Genomic DNA, 17,927 nt, shown 5'->3' on the forward strand with positions numbered 1-17,927 from the left:
AGACAATTTTTAATGAATAAATATAAAGATTTTATTTACACTATTTTTAATTTTTTTTTACATTCTAAATTTTTATTTAAAGTTTTGTAATATTTTTAATTTTTTTTTATAAAAAACCATTGTTTAAACTTTGAAAAAGAGAAAAAGTAAACATGGCTTGTTTGATTTGAAAAATCGATTCGTATATTTTTTTGTCGATTTGTGTCGGTGATCGTCAACTTGATTATTTAATCGATCTAAGATTAATTACCTTTTTGATTTACGATTATCAATTAATTATAGGTGATGATTTGTCATTGATAGGTGATGTAATAAAATCTACATTAATAGAGTAAACAAAACTAATTAATTTCATAAAAAATTGATATTAATATCTTTTTTTATATAAAATATCCCTTTTAAAATAAATTTTAAATAGAAATAACCAAATGTATTTGATATAAAATTTGGGCCAAATTCATAAAAAAAATTGAGTAATTTTAATTATATTTTATTTTGGATAGACAAAATTTTTGAACATTGACTCAGTTATCTACATGATAAATCCAATGACACAATCATATAACTTTATCTCAATAATAAAATTATATTTGTATTAAATCAGATTGAATCAGATATTTTAGTTTTAAAAAAGTTCTAAATATAAATGACACCTAAGAAAATAACAAATACTTTAGACAAAATTGAATTTTTGTATCTATTAAATTTTTTTCATGAACAAAGACAAAAACTTTAATGAATAAATATAAAGATTTTATTTATACTATTTTTATTTTCTATTACATTCTAAATTTTTATTTAAACTTTTTTAATATTTTAATTTTTTTTAAATAAAAAAGCATTGTTTAAACTTTGAAAAAGAAAGTAAACATGACTTGTTTGATTTGTAAATAAAATCGATTCGCATATTTTTTTGCCGATTCGTGTCGGTGATCGTCAACTTGGTTATATAATCGATCTAGATTAATACCTTTTCAATTTACGATTCGATCGGTTAATTGACTCGTTGAACTAGTTTTTAAAACACTGGGATAGAATATTCTAGAAATTTAATATATATTATACATAAATTTTACCAAATGTCATCAAATAGAAATTTGAAACCATATTCCAAAAATAATAAAATAAAATAAAATTATAATACAATTTTATTCAACGTATCTGCAAATAATAAAGAATTATCCTCTGTATATAGCTGAATCAACGTCATATTCTATATTTTGGTTTATCCTTTATTATTATTCCTATTTATTTATTTTGTTAAAAAAAGCACATTCCAAAATTTCCATGTATGGCAGCGAATAAACCCTAGTAATCTCAAGGTGTATGTGGCGACACGTTTTGCATAGACGCAACATCCCGTAGCCGTATCAACTCCCATTTTCTCGCTTTCTTCTCCTTACACGCTATTTTAACAACCCTAAATAAATTCACTTTTCTAATTTTTATTTTTGACTTATCCATTAATATTGAGTCAGCACCAACGTTTTATCAAATCCAACGCTCCCGATTCTGCCACGTGTTAGATTCATTCCCGATAAATTGAAATTCTCGCGTGTATGTTTATCCTTACAGAGCTATAAATATCGTTTCCGTTACCCGTCACTTTCTTCAATTTCATTCTCATTCTCATTCTCTGCTTTCAGAGTTTTTTTCTTTCTTACATCAATGGCGTTCAAAAAAACCCTTGCTCAACGTCTCTTCAACATCACCAAAATCTCGTCGCAAAATCTCACGAATTGTCGGATTTCCTCTTCCTCCGTTCGTGGAGGCGCTTCAGCGGCGGCGACCGACTCCGACATTTCTCCGGAGAATGGAGACAGTGGGATATTCAGGAGGTTTATTCACAAACGGACCGGGTTTGAACCGAAGCAAACCGGTATGAAATCAGAGCTTCGTGGGAATCAGATGAATGGGAGAAACATAGTGGATAAGCTGAGAGAAATGGACATTGCTCGGAATCGTATTCGGTTGGGTGGTTTGAAGCCGCTACCGGAGAATCCGGAATTGGCTGGTGTTAGCGCCGGTGATGTGAAGAAGTTGTTGAAAGTGGCGCAGATGGAGTCGGTGAAAGCGAGGTTGAGGAGTTCTGAGAAAAGTTGCATAACGGTTTCTGAGTTGGTTAGGATCTGTTCTGAGTATTGCTCTGATCATGATCAAGCGGTTAAGATTGCAAAGATGCTGGATGATTCTGCGGCTGTGATTATTCTAGGAGATACAGTTTTTCTTCAACCGGAGCAGGTAAATTCTTATTTTGATAATTTTACTATTTTATTTCTGTTAATTCAATTCTGAGTTTTTTTTTTTTTATTTTATTAAAAAGGTTTCATTTCATCTGTTTTTTTTGTTTTTTGTTTTTTGTGTTTGTTATGGCTGGGTTGTGTAATTTATGGGTTATAGGTGGAACGGTGAAATCAAAGATGGTTCATTTTGATTCATTTGGATTGGATAATACCGAAAACTGATAATCTTTTTATGATTATTTCGCACAGGAAATTGAAACTTTGTTGTTTCACAAAAGTGTTACAGGACGATGGTAAATTAGAGCATTAAAGGATTGCTCACAAGAACTTTCATTCCTTGCCTATTATTCATTCAAATTTTTTGTTATTCAAGGGGTTCACAAATAGGACATTTAGTATTTTAGAATTTTTTCATAGTTTAGCTCAACTAGGATTAGATATCTGCCGTGGCGGCTATACGCGGCGGTTTTTTAGATTTCTGCAGTTATAAATATTAGCAGATTTAGTGGATTTTCTGCCATAATTCATTATAACGGCGCCGCAAAGCGGCTGGTATGGCGGGTTTTTGCGGGTTTGCCGTGGTGGATATACGTGGCATTTTTTGAAATTTCGGCAATTATATATATTGGCCGATTTATAGTGGATTTTCTGCCACAATTCACTATAACGGCGCCGCAAAGCGGCTGGTATGGCGGGTTTTGGCGGGTTTTGCGTTTAGAGTTTAATAGTTTTGTTCTCATATGTTCCTTATAGGTACAACTGTAGGTACAATTGTTGAGTGTTTCAATTTTACAGTAAGTCTGTCTTATTGCTATAGGAAAAATCAAAAGTAGAAAGGAAAGAAAAAAAAGTTAGATAAGTTTTACCCAAACTCTGTAAAATTTTGTGATACAGGTTGCAAAAACAATCCGAAGTCTGCTTCCTACACCAGGATCAAAGGTACCGGAGTCGGTGAGAAAAGAATACGAAGAAATGGAGAAGAAGAAGCTGGCCATTGACAACAAAGCTAACGACTTAGTTCGCCGCGAGCTCTGGGGAGGTTTGGGTTTCCTCATTGTACAAACTGTGGGATTCATGAGACTCACATTTTGGGAGCTTACTTGGGATGTAATGGAACCAATTTGCTTTTATTTAACATCCATGTACTTCATGGCTGGTTACACATTCTTTCTCAGGACCGCGAGAGAGCCGTCGTTTGAAGGCTTCTATGAAGCCCGTTTCAGCTCGAAGCAGAAGCGTCTTATCAAGCTTTACAATTTTGACATTGAAAGGTACAATAAGCTTAAGGATGTTTGTTCTCCAACCATTCCTCCAATGTTTGATTCATCCATTGCTCTCACAGTTGGGAATACTTCACAGAATCATTGATAAAGAAGAGTTAATTGGCCTAAAACAAAAATAAAGATGTAGAATGTTACATGGCCTTAGCTACTTGTTCTTGTTCATTGACTTTAGAATACAGCAAATAGTTGCCCTCGTGGGACAACAATTTTTGGGGTTTTTATTAACTGAATTTTGGGTTTAAATTTTCTAACATTTTGTATTATTAGATGTGATCATTAAGATACATGCTAACTGTGTGTTAGAATTAGATGCGGCTTTGTGTAAAACTGATGCAGAGTGTTCAGTCCAAACTTTCTTGTGTAAAATATCACATGATTTACATTACATTTTGAGATATCAAAGTTTTATTACAAATTAAGGGTGAACTTAGTAGAAATGTTGATTTAATTATGCTCGAGCTGTTCAAAGTTGAACTTGGCTCTGATTTATATACATAAGAAGCAGGTCAAAGTAATTTTGGTTGGGTTGGCTTGGGTTAAAAGTGTTAGATAGCTTTGATGAATTGAATCTGATTCATTCTCATTCTTTATTCATTCAAAGCTTAGTTTGTTACACAATAATGGAAGAACTATATGTATAGAGTTAGAGTTAGTTGAAGTTGGTTGAGGTCTAACAAATTATAACTAATCCTTGTAATGCTTCCCCTCACACTCGGGGTGGTGGAAGACCAACCTTAAACTTAACAAGCAAGTCATTAAAAGACCGATCTTAAACTTGACAAGGAAGACCAACCTTAAGGCTTCCTTACTGAAGTAGGCTCAGTGGCAGTGAGAAAGGTTTAGGTTTAAAATGACATGTTTTTGCTCTAGTAAGCATTGGATGAACATTTGTAGTGGGGGAAGTTTATATAATAGGCACGTGCTCATCAAGAGATATACCTTAAGTATTTGGGATGTAGACATTGTATTGAGAGCTAATACCTCTTGTAACTGCTCATTGGAAGATACACCTCACGTATCTGAGATATAGACATGTCTATGGAATGATGAGGGTTGATTTGCAGTGGCGAAGCTAGAGTAAAAACTTTGGGGTAGCCACTAAAAAATAATTTCTACTCTTGACTCCTTTGCTGCACAACTTTTTAAATAAATTTACAAAAATTATAATTTCATATCATAATAAATCAACCGAAATATTAAATACTCAATAATAAATATTCAGTCAATTTTTTTTTTTAAATTCCCTAAATTATAATTACAAGGTCATAATCAATACTAAAAACACTTTTTCTAAGTTGAAAAATATTTCCTAAAACCATCATTCAATATTCAATACTTATTTACATCTCCATATCAAATTACATGTTCATATTCAATACTTAAAAGGAGTCCTTAAATTAAAAAAAGTCCATAAAATACCCAACATTGAATTAAATTCCAATTCATAATAAAATAGTCCCTAAATTAAAATTATAAGCTCATATTCAATACTTAAAAACAGTCCCTACATTAAAACCGGACCCTACATTAAAACCGGACCCTAAACGACTATTGAATTACAAGTTCATAATAAAACAATCTTTAAAATGAAATTACAATTCTATACTCAATATTAAAATCAAAATCCCTAAATTGACAAATTGTCCCAAAAACAGTCCCTAAAATACTCAATACTCAATTACAAATCTACTCAAAATAAAATTATTCCTAAATTGAAATTATAAGTCCACACTCAATACTAACAAATAATCCCTAAATTAATACCAACCCCTAAAATACTCCATACTTTACTGATTAATACCCAATACTCAATTACAAATCTATTTCATGATAAAACAATCTCTAAATTAGAATTAAAATTTCATACTCAATACTCAAAAACAATCTCAAAAATATTCAATACTAAGTAATCAATCTTAAGTTCATCTCGTAGGCAAACAGTGAAAGAAAAAACCATTGTTATAGGCTAGACAAGTTGTGAAAAAAGAACATACAAAAAAAGCTGATGCATTGAAAAAATTGAGACAGAAAAGAAGAAGAAGTCGTCCTCGTTCGGCATGTTGATGGGTTGTCGTAAGTGTGTGGCGGTGGTGGATGGTATAAAATGAAAGCATGAGAAATAAGAAAATATAGAAAAAAAATGTCTGTTGTATTAAAGAGAGAAGTAGTGGGATCTGGATCCTATGCAGCTATGTTTCTGCTGTTCAGCACTAATTTCATCCATTAGATCTTAATATATATCTACTTATTTGCTTCATCATTTCTTTAATGTATATTATCCATTGGATTTGGAGCAGCACCAAAAACTGAAGAGAGAAAACAGGAGACGATCCATCTATAAAATAAGAAAACAGATGTATCTGGTAAATACTAAATTGCCCTTTGCTTAAAAAATAACACCTAATTGTTTTGGGGATAAAATGTGTCTAAAAAATACTTTTTGTGACTAAATTTAGAATTTGGCTACATTGAAACTAATGGTTTGGTCTGTTTGTCTCTCTATTGGCCAATGTATGTACTATCTACACTATTTTTTCTAATGTAACTGAACCGAATAAGAAAGTATTCTCTTCCAAACAGTATTTGTACCCATTTTCACTTTTTCATTACTCCCAATATCCTCTTCCAAACAGTATCTGTACCCATTTTCACTTTTTCACTTTTATTTTTTCTTGCTCTCACGTTAAGTTCCCTTTCTTTTTTTCTCAGATTGCTTTTTTCTTCCTTCTCCCTCTCCTTCTTCCTTCTCCCTATTCTTCTTCCTCCTTCATCTTCTTCTTACTTCTCCATCTCCTCTTCATTGTTATTATTGAGTTTCATACAAGTTTGATTTTGATTTTGATTTGGTGTTTGTTGTTTCAGGTTTGGTGGTGTTGACTCACGTGAAAGGGGGAAGCTTCGTTGACGGTGCGGTTATTTGAACATATGGTGAGCATCTTCTTCTTCAGATCTGGGGTTTTTTTTGTTGTTACTAAGTGGTGATGAAGAGGGTTTTTATATTCTCATATCTTTGATTCTATCTTTGACTCTCTACACAGATCTACGAAATTATGGCGGTGGATATGACGTTTTCGGCAATAGGCGGCTTGATAGTGGTATACTATAGTAGCGGCAACACGTTTTTTGACGGCGGGTGTGGTGGTTGGATTCAAAATTATTTTTGTGTGACTTTTTGGTCAGATCTGTCATGAGGTTTGAAGGATTGCTTTCCCCCAATTTGAAGGTTTGAAGGCAGCACTGTTACCGGCATTTTCACTTTGTAAGCTTGATATTTTCTAGATGTAATGCTAACGTGACAAATAAAAAACTCTAAAGTAACATTTACAATTCAAAATAACTTTGTTTGAGTTTTAGGTTTTCAAGAACACATCTGGCATCTAATTGTTGTATGCTTTAAGGCATGATTTGGCTCTTTAAGGTGCTGGAGGTGCATGTGGAAAAGGGAATGCATCAAGGTCAAAAGGTTGTATTTGAAGGACAAGCTGATGAAGCCGTAAGTAGTTTATTTGAACTTTTTCGTGCTAGGTATTTTGGTTTATAATTTAGTGTACTATTGCATTTTTAATACTGTAAAAACGGGACAAAAGTTTATTATTATTTTAGTCTTCTTGATGGTTGTTTGTCATGTTGAAATTGATATTTAATTGTAGATGTTGCAGTCAGACATAATCACCGGAGACATAGTTTTTGTCTTACAAGTGAAAGGGCATCCAAAGTTCAAGAGGGAGCGCGATGACCTCCATATTGATCACAATCTGAGCTTAACTGAGGCTCTTTGTGGTTTCCAATTTACTGTCACACATCTTGATGGAAATCAACTCTTGGTCAAGTCAAACCCAGGAGAAGTCATCAAGCCAGGTACTTTATATTGTTTTAAGCAACTCTTCTTTGTATTTAAGTTCTCTTTTATGGTTCTATTTTTTGGCTGTTTTTATGGTTTGGTATTTTCTAATAAGTTGTTTTCAGATAAGTTGGTATTTGATGTTTTAATCACTTTTCAGATAAGTTGTTTTCAGATAAGTTGGTATAATCACTTGTATTTTGCAGTTTTTCATGTTTGTTGTTGATTACACTTGTATTTACAAGTTGTTCTTTTCTAAATGGCAAATCATTCCATCTTGATAATTCAGTTTGATAAAACTTGTATCCTTTTATGTCTAAATGGAAAATTATACAGTCTTGGATAACATGTTGGAACAAATTATACTATGCCTTAATATTTTATACATTCAGTTTCTCACATGTATACATTTAGTTTCAAACAGTGTGAACATTTGCTGAAACTTCAAGTATTATTCAATCATGATGTATAAACGATTTGATTTGCTTTATACATAAGGTTTTCCAATATATTTTTGTTGCTAACCCTGCATATACACAACATTGATTTTTAGATAAAACAGAATTTTCATGATTGCAATTCTCGATGTTGTAGCCTCCAATTGCAGCAGTCTCCATCAACTCTGCACAATTTTTGCTTTTCAACTACTGTGGCCGCATGTGCAGCTGTTTTCTCTTTGCCTTCAGTTGCTCTTTATGTACCTTAACACACTAGCTATGATCATTGATCCCCGCGCCTGTTAAATCAATTTCAAGTAGAAGAAAAAGCAGTATTTATATAGCCACTGTTACAAAAAGTGTTTCCACCGTCCTTGTCTTATGTTAAAGAACTACTAGGCAAATTTATAAAGAAGAACCCACTATATCATTATTTATATATATATATATATATATATATATATATATATATATATATATATATATATGTGTGTGTGTGTGTGTGTGTGTGTGTGTGTGTGTGTGTGTGTGTGTGTGTGTGTGTGTGTGTGTGTGTGTGTGTGTGTAATAGAAAATTGCTTTAAAACAAATTAATGTCCATTAATCAATTCTACAAGGTTGTTTTCAACCTTTATAATGTTTCACTATATTATGTTGAAACTTTGTTTCACTGTTAAGAATCTTTTTTCAAAGATTATCCTATTAATGAGGTTGATTGAAGAATCCAAATGGGAGAGTGCATTTGATATGAATTCAGATCCAAATGGCAGTAATTTTAAGTGTCTGCAATACCATGCCTCTTATGTAATCTAATATATTTGAATTCATTTCTCTCTTAACATTTCTATGGGATTGTGTCCAAAGAGTATTTCTTTTGTAAATTTGGTGTTGACGTTTTATCTTCTGTGTAGTACTTTGAGCAAGACAACAAAACTATTCATACAACTCTTTTTAGTATCTCTCTTTTTTTTTAAACAAGATTATATAGGTAATTGTTTTTTGAAGCTGCATATTAATTCTAAAAATTTGTGTAATATTTTTAATTATCAATATAATATTTTTATTGTTATTACTATTTTATTAACTATAGAATTTTTTAAGGTGTTCATCAACTTAGGATTTTTTTCAAATTTATATTTTTCTTTTAAAAATTACATTTTAAAAAGAGATGCCGTTGTCATACCCCAAATTTGTCCTACCCTTTAATTTCTAACTGGCTTAAGCATTGCATTCATCCGCATACCTCCATTAGGTCATCTAACATATCACGCATCATTAATCAATAAAAAAGGTGTGGGAGCAAGGATCTTGGAAGCTAGGGTCTTTGTATGTCGTTCAGGGTGGACTTCTTTCTCCTAAAGCTACAAGGTTTTCCTCCATGAAGATTCATCAGAGGCAAGAAGACTATGGTTCTTATACACAATGTCTACAATCGTCGATTCATCAAAGATTTGTTGGATTTCATCTCGAGGTGTCCTTATGTGCTTCAATACTTTCTTCCTCGAGGATTCTTCGATGTACTTTTGTTATGATGGATTGAAATACCGATGTGAGTCATGGCATGAGAGATGAACTTGTGGATTCATTTTGATCAGAGAAGTTTGGTTCTCATCATTTTTACTTGTTGCTTGCAATACAAGTTAGAGTGGACTTGAGTTTATTCTTAAAGACTTGAAATGGATTTGCATAAAAAAGGAGAGGAGTAATCGAAAGTGCTTGGTATTCCAGTTACAAGACTAAGACGTGCATGATTATTCATCAAAAAGATTTGTTAGGCATTGGTGCAATTCCATTCAAATTCATTCAACCATTCATTCAAGATCTTTACGTTTACGTTCATTATCATCCAAGTTTCAAGCCCAAGTCATGTGAATACCGATCATCATTCAAGCGTTCGATTCAAACTATCAAATTCCAATTCAAAATAACCACGTCAAATTTCAATACACAAGTTCAATTCATGTTACATAATATTCAAAAAGGTCCACATTCAAATTACAAAAGTCAAATACCCAATACAGAAAAATCATACAAAAAGAATATACCATTCAATGCCCTTTTACAAAGTTCTTTCACATTACACTTTCAATCATATCCAAAAAGTCCTATTCTACTCTATGAGTCAAATGAGCACAAGTCATAAACCGTTACAAAAAAAAACTTTCATATTACATCACCAAAAAGATTTTACACAAAAAAAACTACATCCTAGTTTGACTATGGACTTGTTTCTCTGCCCGAACTCCAAGCATCTGAACCAAAGCGTAAAACCAGTGGAATTAACATACAGCTCACACTTTCTTCCACATCAAAGGAAAGCCTTGCATTACTCACACAATTGTCAACCTGCTTGCAGTCATATTTCGATTTACCAAACTTGCAGCATAGCCAAACAATTCACATCTAAACCAAAACGAGCTGCTTCCGCCTGAGCAGCAGCAAGGAGGTTAACCCATGTTCATACCATAAAACTTCTCCACATCCTAGACCTGTACAAGGAATAAACACACATCCATCCATTGGAAAATTCAATAAAAGATTTCTAACAATCATGCAACACAAAAACAGTTCCTAACTAACACATTTCAAACCACAAACTTACCAACAGCCTGTTGCACCATTTAACAAACTAACAGTTCCAGTCATACCATGTCCACATTCATATTCAAATAGCAAACTAAAAGAGGAGTGTAAACTAAGTTATAGCTACCATCACCATCATCCCCACTGAGTTATATTCAGAGATCCTTTAAGCAGTTTGGGTTCAATTCAAGTTCAATGGGTCTGAAGCAACGTTAAGTCTGCCACAAAGCTCAGTCTAAGCATAAATGCCCTAAAGGCTACTTACTTTATGCGTACTGATCATGTTCCAAAAGAAAACGCAGAGAACCTCTATGTGTTCGACAGTCGCTCGTACACAATCCAATTCGTGTTTATGCTCGAGGTTTGATATCAAAATGAATGCTCCATGCTCACTTGAATCAAAATAACCTGCAGAACATAACCACACCTAATATCAGTGACAGTTTTATAACTAACTATTTCTATCAATCATAGCCACCTACATAGCAGCACTAATTGTTCTAATAATCTATTAACAGCTTTTATATAGCAGTAATAACACCTAACATTTTCTACTAATCAATTGTTGACTGACATTTCCCTCTTACTAGCATCTAATTGGTCAAACCAACTTGTAACTGCCCTAACCAATTTGTAACCAATCCAACTGCCATAACTAACCTTCCCTCTCATTTTCCAATTTCAAAAATGACATCTAACCTAAACTTCATCCCAATCTCTAACCATCACCAACAGAAAAACAGAATTAAAACTATCTAACTGATTCAATCTCAGCCCTCCAATCCATAACAGAAAACTCTCATCCTAGGGCTACTAATCACTCTCCTCTAACCGATTCAACCTCCTCTAACTGAATTCATCTTCAGCTCTCCTTATATAAACTACTCTTCACCATCTCATTCAAAAACTTTCCACGCCACTTCCTCCATCATCACATTCCACATACATCTCCCACACGCCATTTCACACTCTCTCCAATCCACTCTTCTTCAACCTCTCACCAATTCTCTCTGCACTTTCATTCATCATCATCACCACTCCAACCTCTCAACAGAAACCTTCACTCATCACCGTCTTCAACCACTCTCTCAATCTTCATCATCTCCACAATCTCCAGAACAGAACACAAAAAACGAATTCAGAAGCCACAGATCATAAGAGAAGGAAACAAAAGAGGCGTAACAGAAATTGGAGAGAGAACTCACCGATAATCAAAGCGTAACAAACTTTGGCTCCAATCTTCATCTTCATCTTCATCTTCATCGATCCAGAGTTCTTCATCCTTCAATCACCACAAGAAAATCACACCTCAAGCTTCAAGTCCTCCATCGTTCATCAGAGAAATCACATAACAGAGACTCAACTCGTGACAAACTTTTCTCGATCTTGAATCTTCTTCATCTTTTTCATCATCCTCAACGAACCTCAACATACGCGCAAACATCAACGAACATCGTTGCGCCACTGCAACGAGTCTTCAACGCACGTCTTTGACACCATGACTGCATCATTCAACATTACGATTCGCAATCCATAGCGCATCAGATCAGGAGTCAGAAGTATGAAGAAGTAGACAGGGTCTTCGTCAGAGGAGGTTGAGTTCTCAGGTAGTTGCGGCAAGTGTTGAGTTGATTGGAGATCGTGAGAACGAGGTGCGAGGCGAGCAAAGATAAGAGAAGTGGAACCGGAGACGGAGGGCTCAAGACGGAGAAGCTCCGATCGGAGAAGGACTCGATTCACTGCGCCGTCGTCTATTTGTTCGTGGAGGAGAGGGTGGATTCGCTTGAGTTCAATGTTCATGTAAGCCTTTACCCTAACCCTTTCTACATTTCTTTTTTTAATTTTTACTATTAAGAATACTTGAACAAATCTGCATCACAAGAAAAATATGTTGAATAATTCCTCGGGCCATGTACACGAAATTGCTATTGCTCACCCCACTAAGCCCATGCACCCCCATCTGTTTACACTAAAGCTGAAACAAAAATAACTATTGGGCTGAACTCAGACTGGGCCCTGCGCCCTTGCTACTCATCACTTCCATTCCATTTTCACCCCCTGTGTGCTTGGTTTTAGACCTTAGGCTTAGTTAATAACTAGTTTGTTTTCTAACATTTTAGTTAATAAAAGCATGGTAAACAATAAAATCCATTAAAATTTGGTTAGATTTTTAGGTAATAAAATTGTAATAAAAATCATCCTTTTTGTTAGATTTTTTGGGTAATTTTTGGCACAAAAACTTTCATAAAAATCATATAAATAATAGTACTTTTAATTCACTTTTGTGCTATATTTTCTACTTGTTCTTTTTCATGCTTTTATGCTATTTTCAATATTCTACTTTTTGCTTTAATTTTCATGCTTCCTTAAATCCTAACCTTAGGTAGAAACCATGATAACATTAGGTAGAAATTCCCTTCATACTTAGGCTAGTTTCTTTTTCTTTTTACAACCATAAAACATCTAAAAATACTTGGATTTAATCCCTTTAAAAGACACCAAGAAAACTCATAAAAAATGACTAATAAATACTTTGACTAATAAAAAGGGAATGGAAACTTGAACGTCCCTTGCTTTAGGGAACGTTCGAGAGCTTGGACCTCCCTTGCTTTAGGGTTCCGTTCGGGCGTAAGTTCCCAACTTCTAAAAAACACAAACCATAGAGTAACTCGAGTTTCCCTTGCTTTAGGGATTTTCTCGAAACGCTCAAAGTCTCTCTCTCATCTCTTTCTCTTAAGGGCACTGTTATCTCCGCTCCATTGCATCCTAGGCTGTCCCCTTATGCAAGAGCGCGAGCGTTAACTCCGCCCAACTAAAAACACAAAAACAAACAAAACTATGGAGCCGAACTACGGCGCTCTGATTCCTGAAAAGGATACGTAGGCATCAAGTCGCGGGGCTTGAACGAGCACACTTGTAAATAATTCCTTCTTTTCCCCGTATTTCTTTTGCATTCATTCGCATATAGACATAGACATAGTACACACCCTTTAGATAGAAACAAACATAGGTGGATACCATCGAGTACGATGGGCGCGAGGGGTGCTAATACCTTCCCCTTGCGTAACCGACTCCCGTACCTTGATTCTCTGGTCGCAAGACCCTGTTCCATCCTTTGTCAGGTTTTCTGATATTCCTTTCCCTTATGGGATAAATATATTGGTGGCGAATCTGTTCATTTTTCGCGAGCGTGCGACAGCTGGCGACTCTGCTGGGGATTACCTAAGCAAGTCGATCCTAGCCTTTGTTTGTTTTATTTTATTGGGTGTTTATTTGTTTTATGTCTATATCTTGTATATATGTTTGCATGTTTATTTTCTGCTTGCATATCATGTTTGTTTCTGCTTGCACATCATGCATATGGATTATATTTTGTGTTCCCTGGGGTCTTCTGTTCTGTTTTGCAGGTGGGGGGTTTGTGTGAGGTAAAAGGCCCACTACCCAGGCCAGTGACACATAGGATTAGCGTGGATGCTCATGTTGACTCCCGTGGCCCTTGCTACGATCGAGTTCAACATGGGGTACCACAACTAGGCGAGGTTCTTTCATGGAACACTGTGTCTGGCACCCTTGCTGCCTCAAACACTTTGTACCCCATGGGAACTGTAGACCCTAGTGACCATTAGGGACCACCTGTCCGTGTCTAGAATTCATACCCGTGAGATTGGGGTGGGACAGGAAACCTTGGCTCCTACATACCATTGCTTCTTCATATTTGGGGTTGGACCTTTATTTGGTCCATTCCAATGGTGCTTGATATTCTGGTATTCATAAAGGCGTCGAACCTTTGATCCTGTGACACTTGGCCTGTACAGAAGCTTCACATCAGTTATTCAAAGGATTGTGTGGTGGTTACTCAGATCATATGGACCTTGATCCCATGCTTGCATTGCATAACATCATTGTTTTATCCACTTCATTTGTGAGGAATTCTAAAGTCTATTTCCAAGAAAAAAAGGAAAAAGAAAAAGGAAATAGAAAAGCAGAAAAGAAAAGAAAAGAAAAGAAAAGATATTCTATAAAAAAATAAAGCTTGGATTTTAAAAGAAAAATGAAAAGAAAAGTGTGTGAAAAGACTTTAGGATTCCTCGGAAATGAAACATTGCATTCATATCATCATGCATTTCATGGTTCCGTATCAGAAGCTAATTGGGGTCCCTTCAACAGATTTCTGCTTCATCATCAAACTTGACTTCCCTACATCTGTAGCATACGAGGATTAATCAAAAGAGGATCATGGACCTTCTTGAACAGAATCAGGCTGAGCTTCGTAAGGACTTGGATACCATGGGGGAAAGGATGACCCAACTCTTTGAGACTCTCCATGTCGTTGTTCAAGGGCAAGAAGAGCTAAGACAAAGTGTTGCTAAGTTGGCTAATGGTACTCCGACTACTGTTGCTAATGGAGGATCAAAACCTGTGCCCGTGGAAGTTCCAAATAAGGAGGATTCACATCATGAGAACGATTCTGAACTCGAAGCTTTCAAGTTCCCAATTGAGGAAAATGAGAGGAAATTTCATCTCCTGGAAGAAAGATTGAAGGCTTTAGAAGGTCAAGGCTCTTCTGGTTTAAATGCTATTGATTTGCGCCTAGTGCCTGATATCAAGATTCCTGCTAAGTTCAAAGTCCCCAGTTTTGAGAAATACAAGGGTACCACTTGTCCGATGAGTCACATTAAGGCATTCTGCAACAAGATGGCACCGTATGCAGAAAATGATAAGCTTCTAATGCACTTCTTTCAGGATAGCCTAAGTGGGGCATCCCTTGAATGGTATACACGACTTGAACGAACCCATGTCCGCACATGGGATGAATTAGCAGAGGCTTTTCTCAAGCATTACAAGTACAACAGTGACATGGCTCCTACTAGACTACAACTCCAAAGCTTAACTCAGAAGGTTGGTGAGTCTTTTAAAGAATATGCACAAAGATGGAGAGAATTAGCTTCCAGAGTCCAACCTCCTCTTTTAGAACGAGAGCTTGTAGACATGTTCATGAATACTTTGAAAGATCCCTATCTGAACATGATGGTTGGATGTGCTTCCTCCGAATTTTCAAATTTGGTTGTCGTAGGAGAACGAATTGAAAACGCCTTAAAGATGGGTAAAATCCAGGATATTGCTAATGTTTCCGAATTCACAGAAGAAGGTAAAAGTGAAACAAACGCAATCTCCGAGATGGAAGAAGAGGAAGTCCCTGCTTATCCTCAGGTTCAGGTTCCTAACTATCAGATGGTACTAGTTTCTCCTGGCCAATATATTCCACAAGCCTTTGCCACCACTATCAATCAACAACCCCATATGGTCCGACAACAACCGGTTCAGTATCTGCCACAAAAGCAATGTGCTCCACATCAACAAGGTCATCCGAATCAACGCCAACCTAGAAGTAATTTGGAACGAAGAAATGCTCCTTTGGACCAGATTCCTATGACATACACTAAACTTCTTCCATATCTAGTTCAAAGCTCATTGGTGGTTCCCAAATCTCTAAAGCCTCCACCACAACCGTTTCCACCTGGGTACGACCCTAATGTGCAATGTGGATATCACGCTGGATCGACAGGGCACTCAACTGAGGACTGCAACGCTTTCAAAGCCAAAGTACAACAGTTGATTGATGGGAGGCATATAACCCTTCAAGAAGGAAACATATGGGTGAATGGAATTCCTTTGCTCGAATAAATGCCTAGATTTCAGAAAGTCTCCAGAATCAACAAATTCTTTCCTCACAACATATAGCTTTTCTAAGTTTGACGGCCATGCAAGGTTCCTCCATGTTTGATGGTGATTACCACTCCAACATCTATGCTTGGGGCTCCCGCACGAGGGATAAGCAAGACGTACTCTTATCTTGAGCATTGCATCACTCGCATTGCTCGAATCCCTAAAGTAAGACAAAAATTTACAACTCTTTGGTGATTTCGTTGGAGTTTTCTCTGGAAGTAATCTGAAGTGATCGGAAGGAACTACAGAAAGTATTCGAGATCAACAAGTCCAGACGGAGTCAAGCCTCCTCTACTATGGCAATCATCAATTCATTTCTGCATTTTCAATTGTAATTTTCCTTGTTTTGTTAAATGTTTCTTCCATGTAAATCTTGTTTGTTTTTAATGAAAATAAAAATGCATTGCATATGCTAGTTTCGAATCAATCCATTCGTGTTCACTCATATCTTTCTGTCTATCGATATCAAACTCTTGATTAAGAAAAAATATCAAAAGGAGAATGATGAAAAATAATAAAAACGCAAAATCTCTAATTGTGTGCTTTTGAATAAAACCCCGCTGAGGATGTACAGGCATTGTTTCAAATCCCCAAACACTGGAGATATAAGGGAGATAAACCCTCGTTAACCCCTTTGAGCCTTGAAGTAGGAGTTTCTTTTCTATTCAAAAAACCCTCACATTTAACCCAGGGGCAGGGTAGCATTCAATTAACCTGATCGAGCAATCAAAATTCATCAGGAGTACACATCCAAGGATACAACAATGGTTATCTTTCAAAAGGTTGAGGAAAGTCAATACCACAATGGTAATCCCTCATCAACCAAAGAATGAGGCAGTCACAATCACATCCCGCAAATCAAAGATTCAGGATCACACGACTTGTTCAAAAAAAAAGGTGAATAAAAAAGAAAGAAAAGCCCGCTAAGTCAACAACTTGAAAACAAGTGACTTAGGCAAAAATTAGGGCATCCCGCTGGACTCCAAAATAAAATTCAAAAGAATTTGTCCAGGCAAAAGTTAGGGAAACAAAAAAGGAAATGCAAAGCAGAAACGAAAAACGGGGATTACAACATAAAGATCCTCATCAAAGGAACAATGTCGTGTGATCAGGCACCAAAAAGAAAGTGAGTGACTGCCATGTCCGAGAAGACTTCATTGATCCCTCAATCATCTCAAACTCCTCTTGAAGGATGGACGCTCGTATCAGGTTAAGTTGAACTTAGGACTGGAGAACATCACGAAGAATGGGTGGGTTAGGTTAGACTTTGAGCCTTAAATCCTTTCTTTCTAAAACCGTGAACCAGGCCACGTTACAACCCTTAAAAGACCTAATTGAAGCAGGGTTTATTTCAAAAGAAAGTTGCGTAAAGCTGACTCCTAGATGTTTGCTTACCATTTATGTTGATATCGATATGACAAATAATTCAAACACTGAATGTCACAACATCGTTTCAATAACTTTGATTTCGAAGCTAGCATAAACATTGCATCAAGATTATCATCTTCAAAACAAATATCTTTTACTTGTGAATAAAGACTTGACATCAAGGAAGATCGAACAATGAACAACTGCAGAAAAAGTTGATCGATTCCATGAGCCATTCACTTCAAAAGCTGATTACTCCAAGGGGCAAGTTGTGTGAAGATTCTGTCAACTGAGGCATCCATTCAAGCTTCCATCAATCTGGGGCAATCAAGTCGAGGAATCTCTCTTGGGTTCAACCAATCTGGGGCATTTACGTCGAGACTCGACAAATCTCTCCAAAGATCCTATGGGGCAAATTCCTTCGTAGCTCACGAAGCTTGGGGCA

General features: G+C 35.7%; 1 protein-coding gene and 2 long non-coding RNA genes across 6 annotated transcripts; 2 read left to right on the forward strand and 1 right to left on the reverse strand.

Annotated features, from left to right (window-relative positions):
- Positions 1-1,468: 1,468 nt before the first annotated feature.
- On the forward strand, positions 1,469-3,853 carry LOC131652132 (calcium uniporter protein 2, mitochondrial-like). Its single transcript, XM_058921910.1, has 2 exons — positions 1,469-2,241; positions 3,138-3,853. Exons 1-2 carry the CDS (start codon positions 1,669-1,671, stop codon positions 3,609-3,611), a joined length of 1,047 nt encoding a protein of 348 aa, XP_058777893.1. The 5' UTR covers positions 1,469-1,668; the 3' UTR covers positions 3,612-3,853.
- A 2,361-nt stretch (positions 3,854-6,214) lies between these two features.
- On the forward strand, positions 6,215-9,703 carry LOC131652134 (uncharacterized). Of its 3 annotated transcripts, none has more exons than XR_009298593.1 (5): positions 6,215-6,454; positions 6,565-6,785; positions 6,881-7,019; positions 7,177-7,384; positions 7,921-9,703. It is a non-coding gene; the product is annotated as an uncharacterized LOC131652134 (long non-coding RNA). The 3 variants fall into 3 exon arrangements; XR_009298592.1 differs by having other exon boundaries at positions 7,962-9,703; XR_009298594.1 differs by having other exon boundaries at positions 7,186-7,384; positions 7,962-9,703.
- Positions 9,704-9,830: 127 nt separating this feature from the next.
- On the reverse strand, positions 9,831-12,251 carry LOC131652133 (uncharacterized). 2 transcript variants are annotated; one of them, XR_009298591.1, is made up of 3 exons: positions 11,593-12,230; positions 10,407-10,795; positions 9,831-10,293 (listed from the first exon to the last, which is right to left on the reverse strand). It is a non-coding gene; the product is annotated as an uncharacterized LOC131652133 (long non-coding RNA). The 2 variants fall into 2 exon arrangements; XR_009298590.1 differs by having other exon boundaries at positions 9,831-10,795; positions 11,593-12,251.
- Positions 12,252-17,927: the final 5,676 nt, after the last annotated feature.

This window comes from Vicia villosa, linkage group LG2 (assembly GCF_029867415.1).
Source record: "Vicia villosa cultivar HV-30 ecotype Madison, WI linkage group LG2, Vvil1.0, whole genome shotgun sequence".
Lineage (NCBI taxonomy): Eukaryota > Viridiplantae > Streptophyta > Magnoliopsida > Fabales > Fabaceae > Vicia > Vicia villosa.

Coding starts and splice junctions, on each gene's coding strand:
- LOC131652132 (XM_058921910.1), top strand. CDS start 1,669: ATGGCGTTCAAAAAAACCCTTGCTCAACGTCTCTTCAACATCACCAAA. Junction 2,242..3,137: donor TTTTTCTTCAACCGGAGCAG/GTAAATTCTTAT, acceptor TTTGTGATACAG/GTTGCAAAAACAATCCGAAG.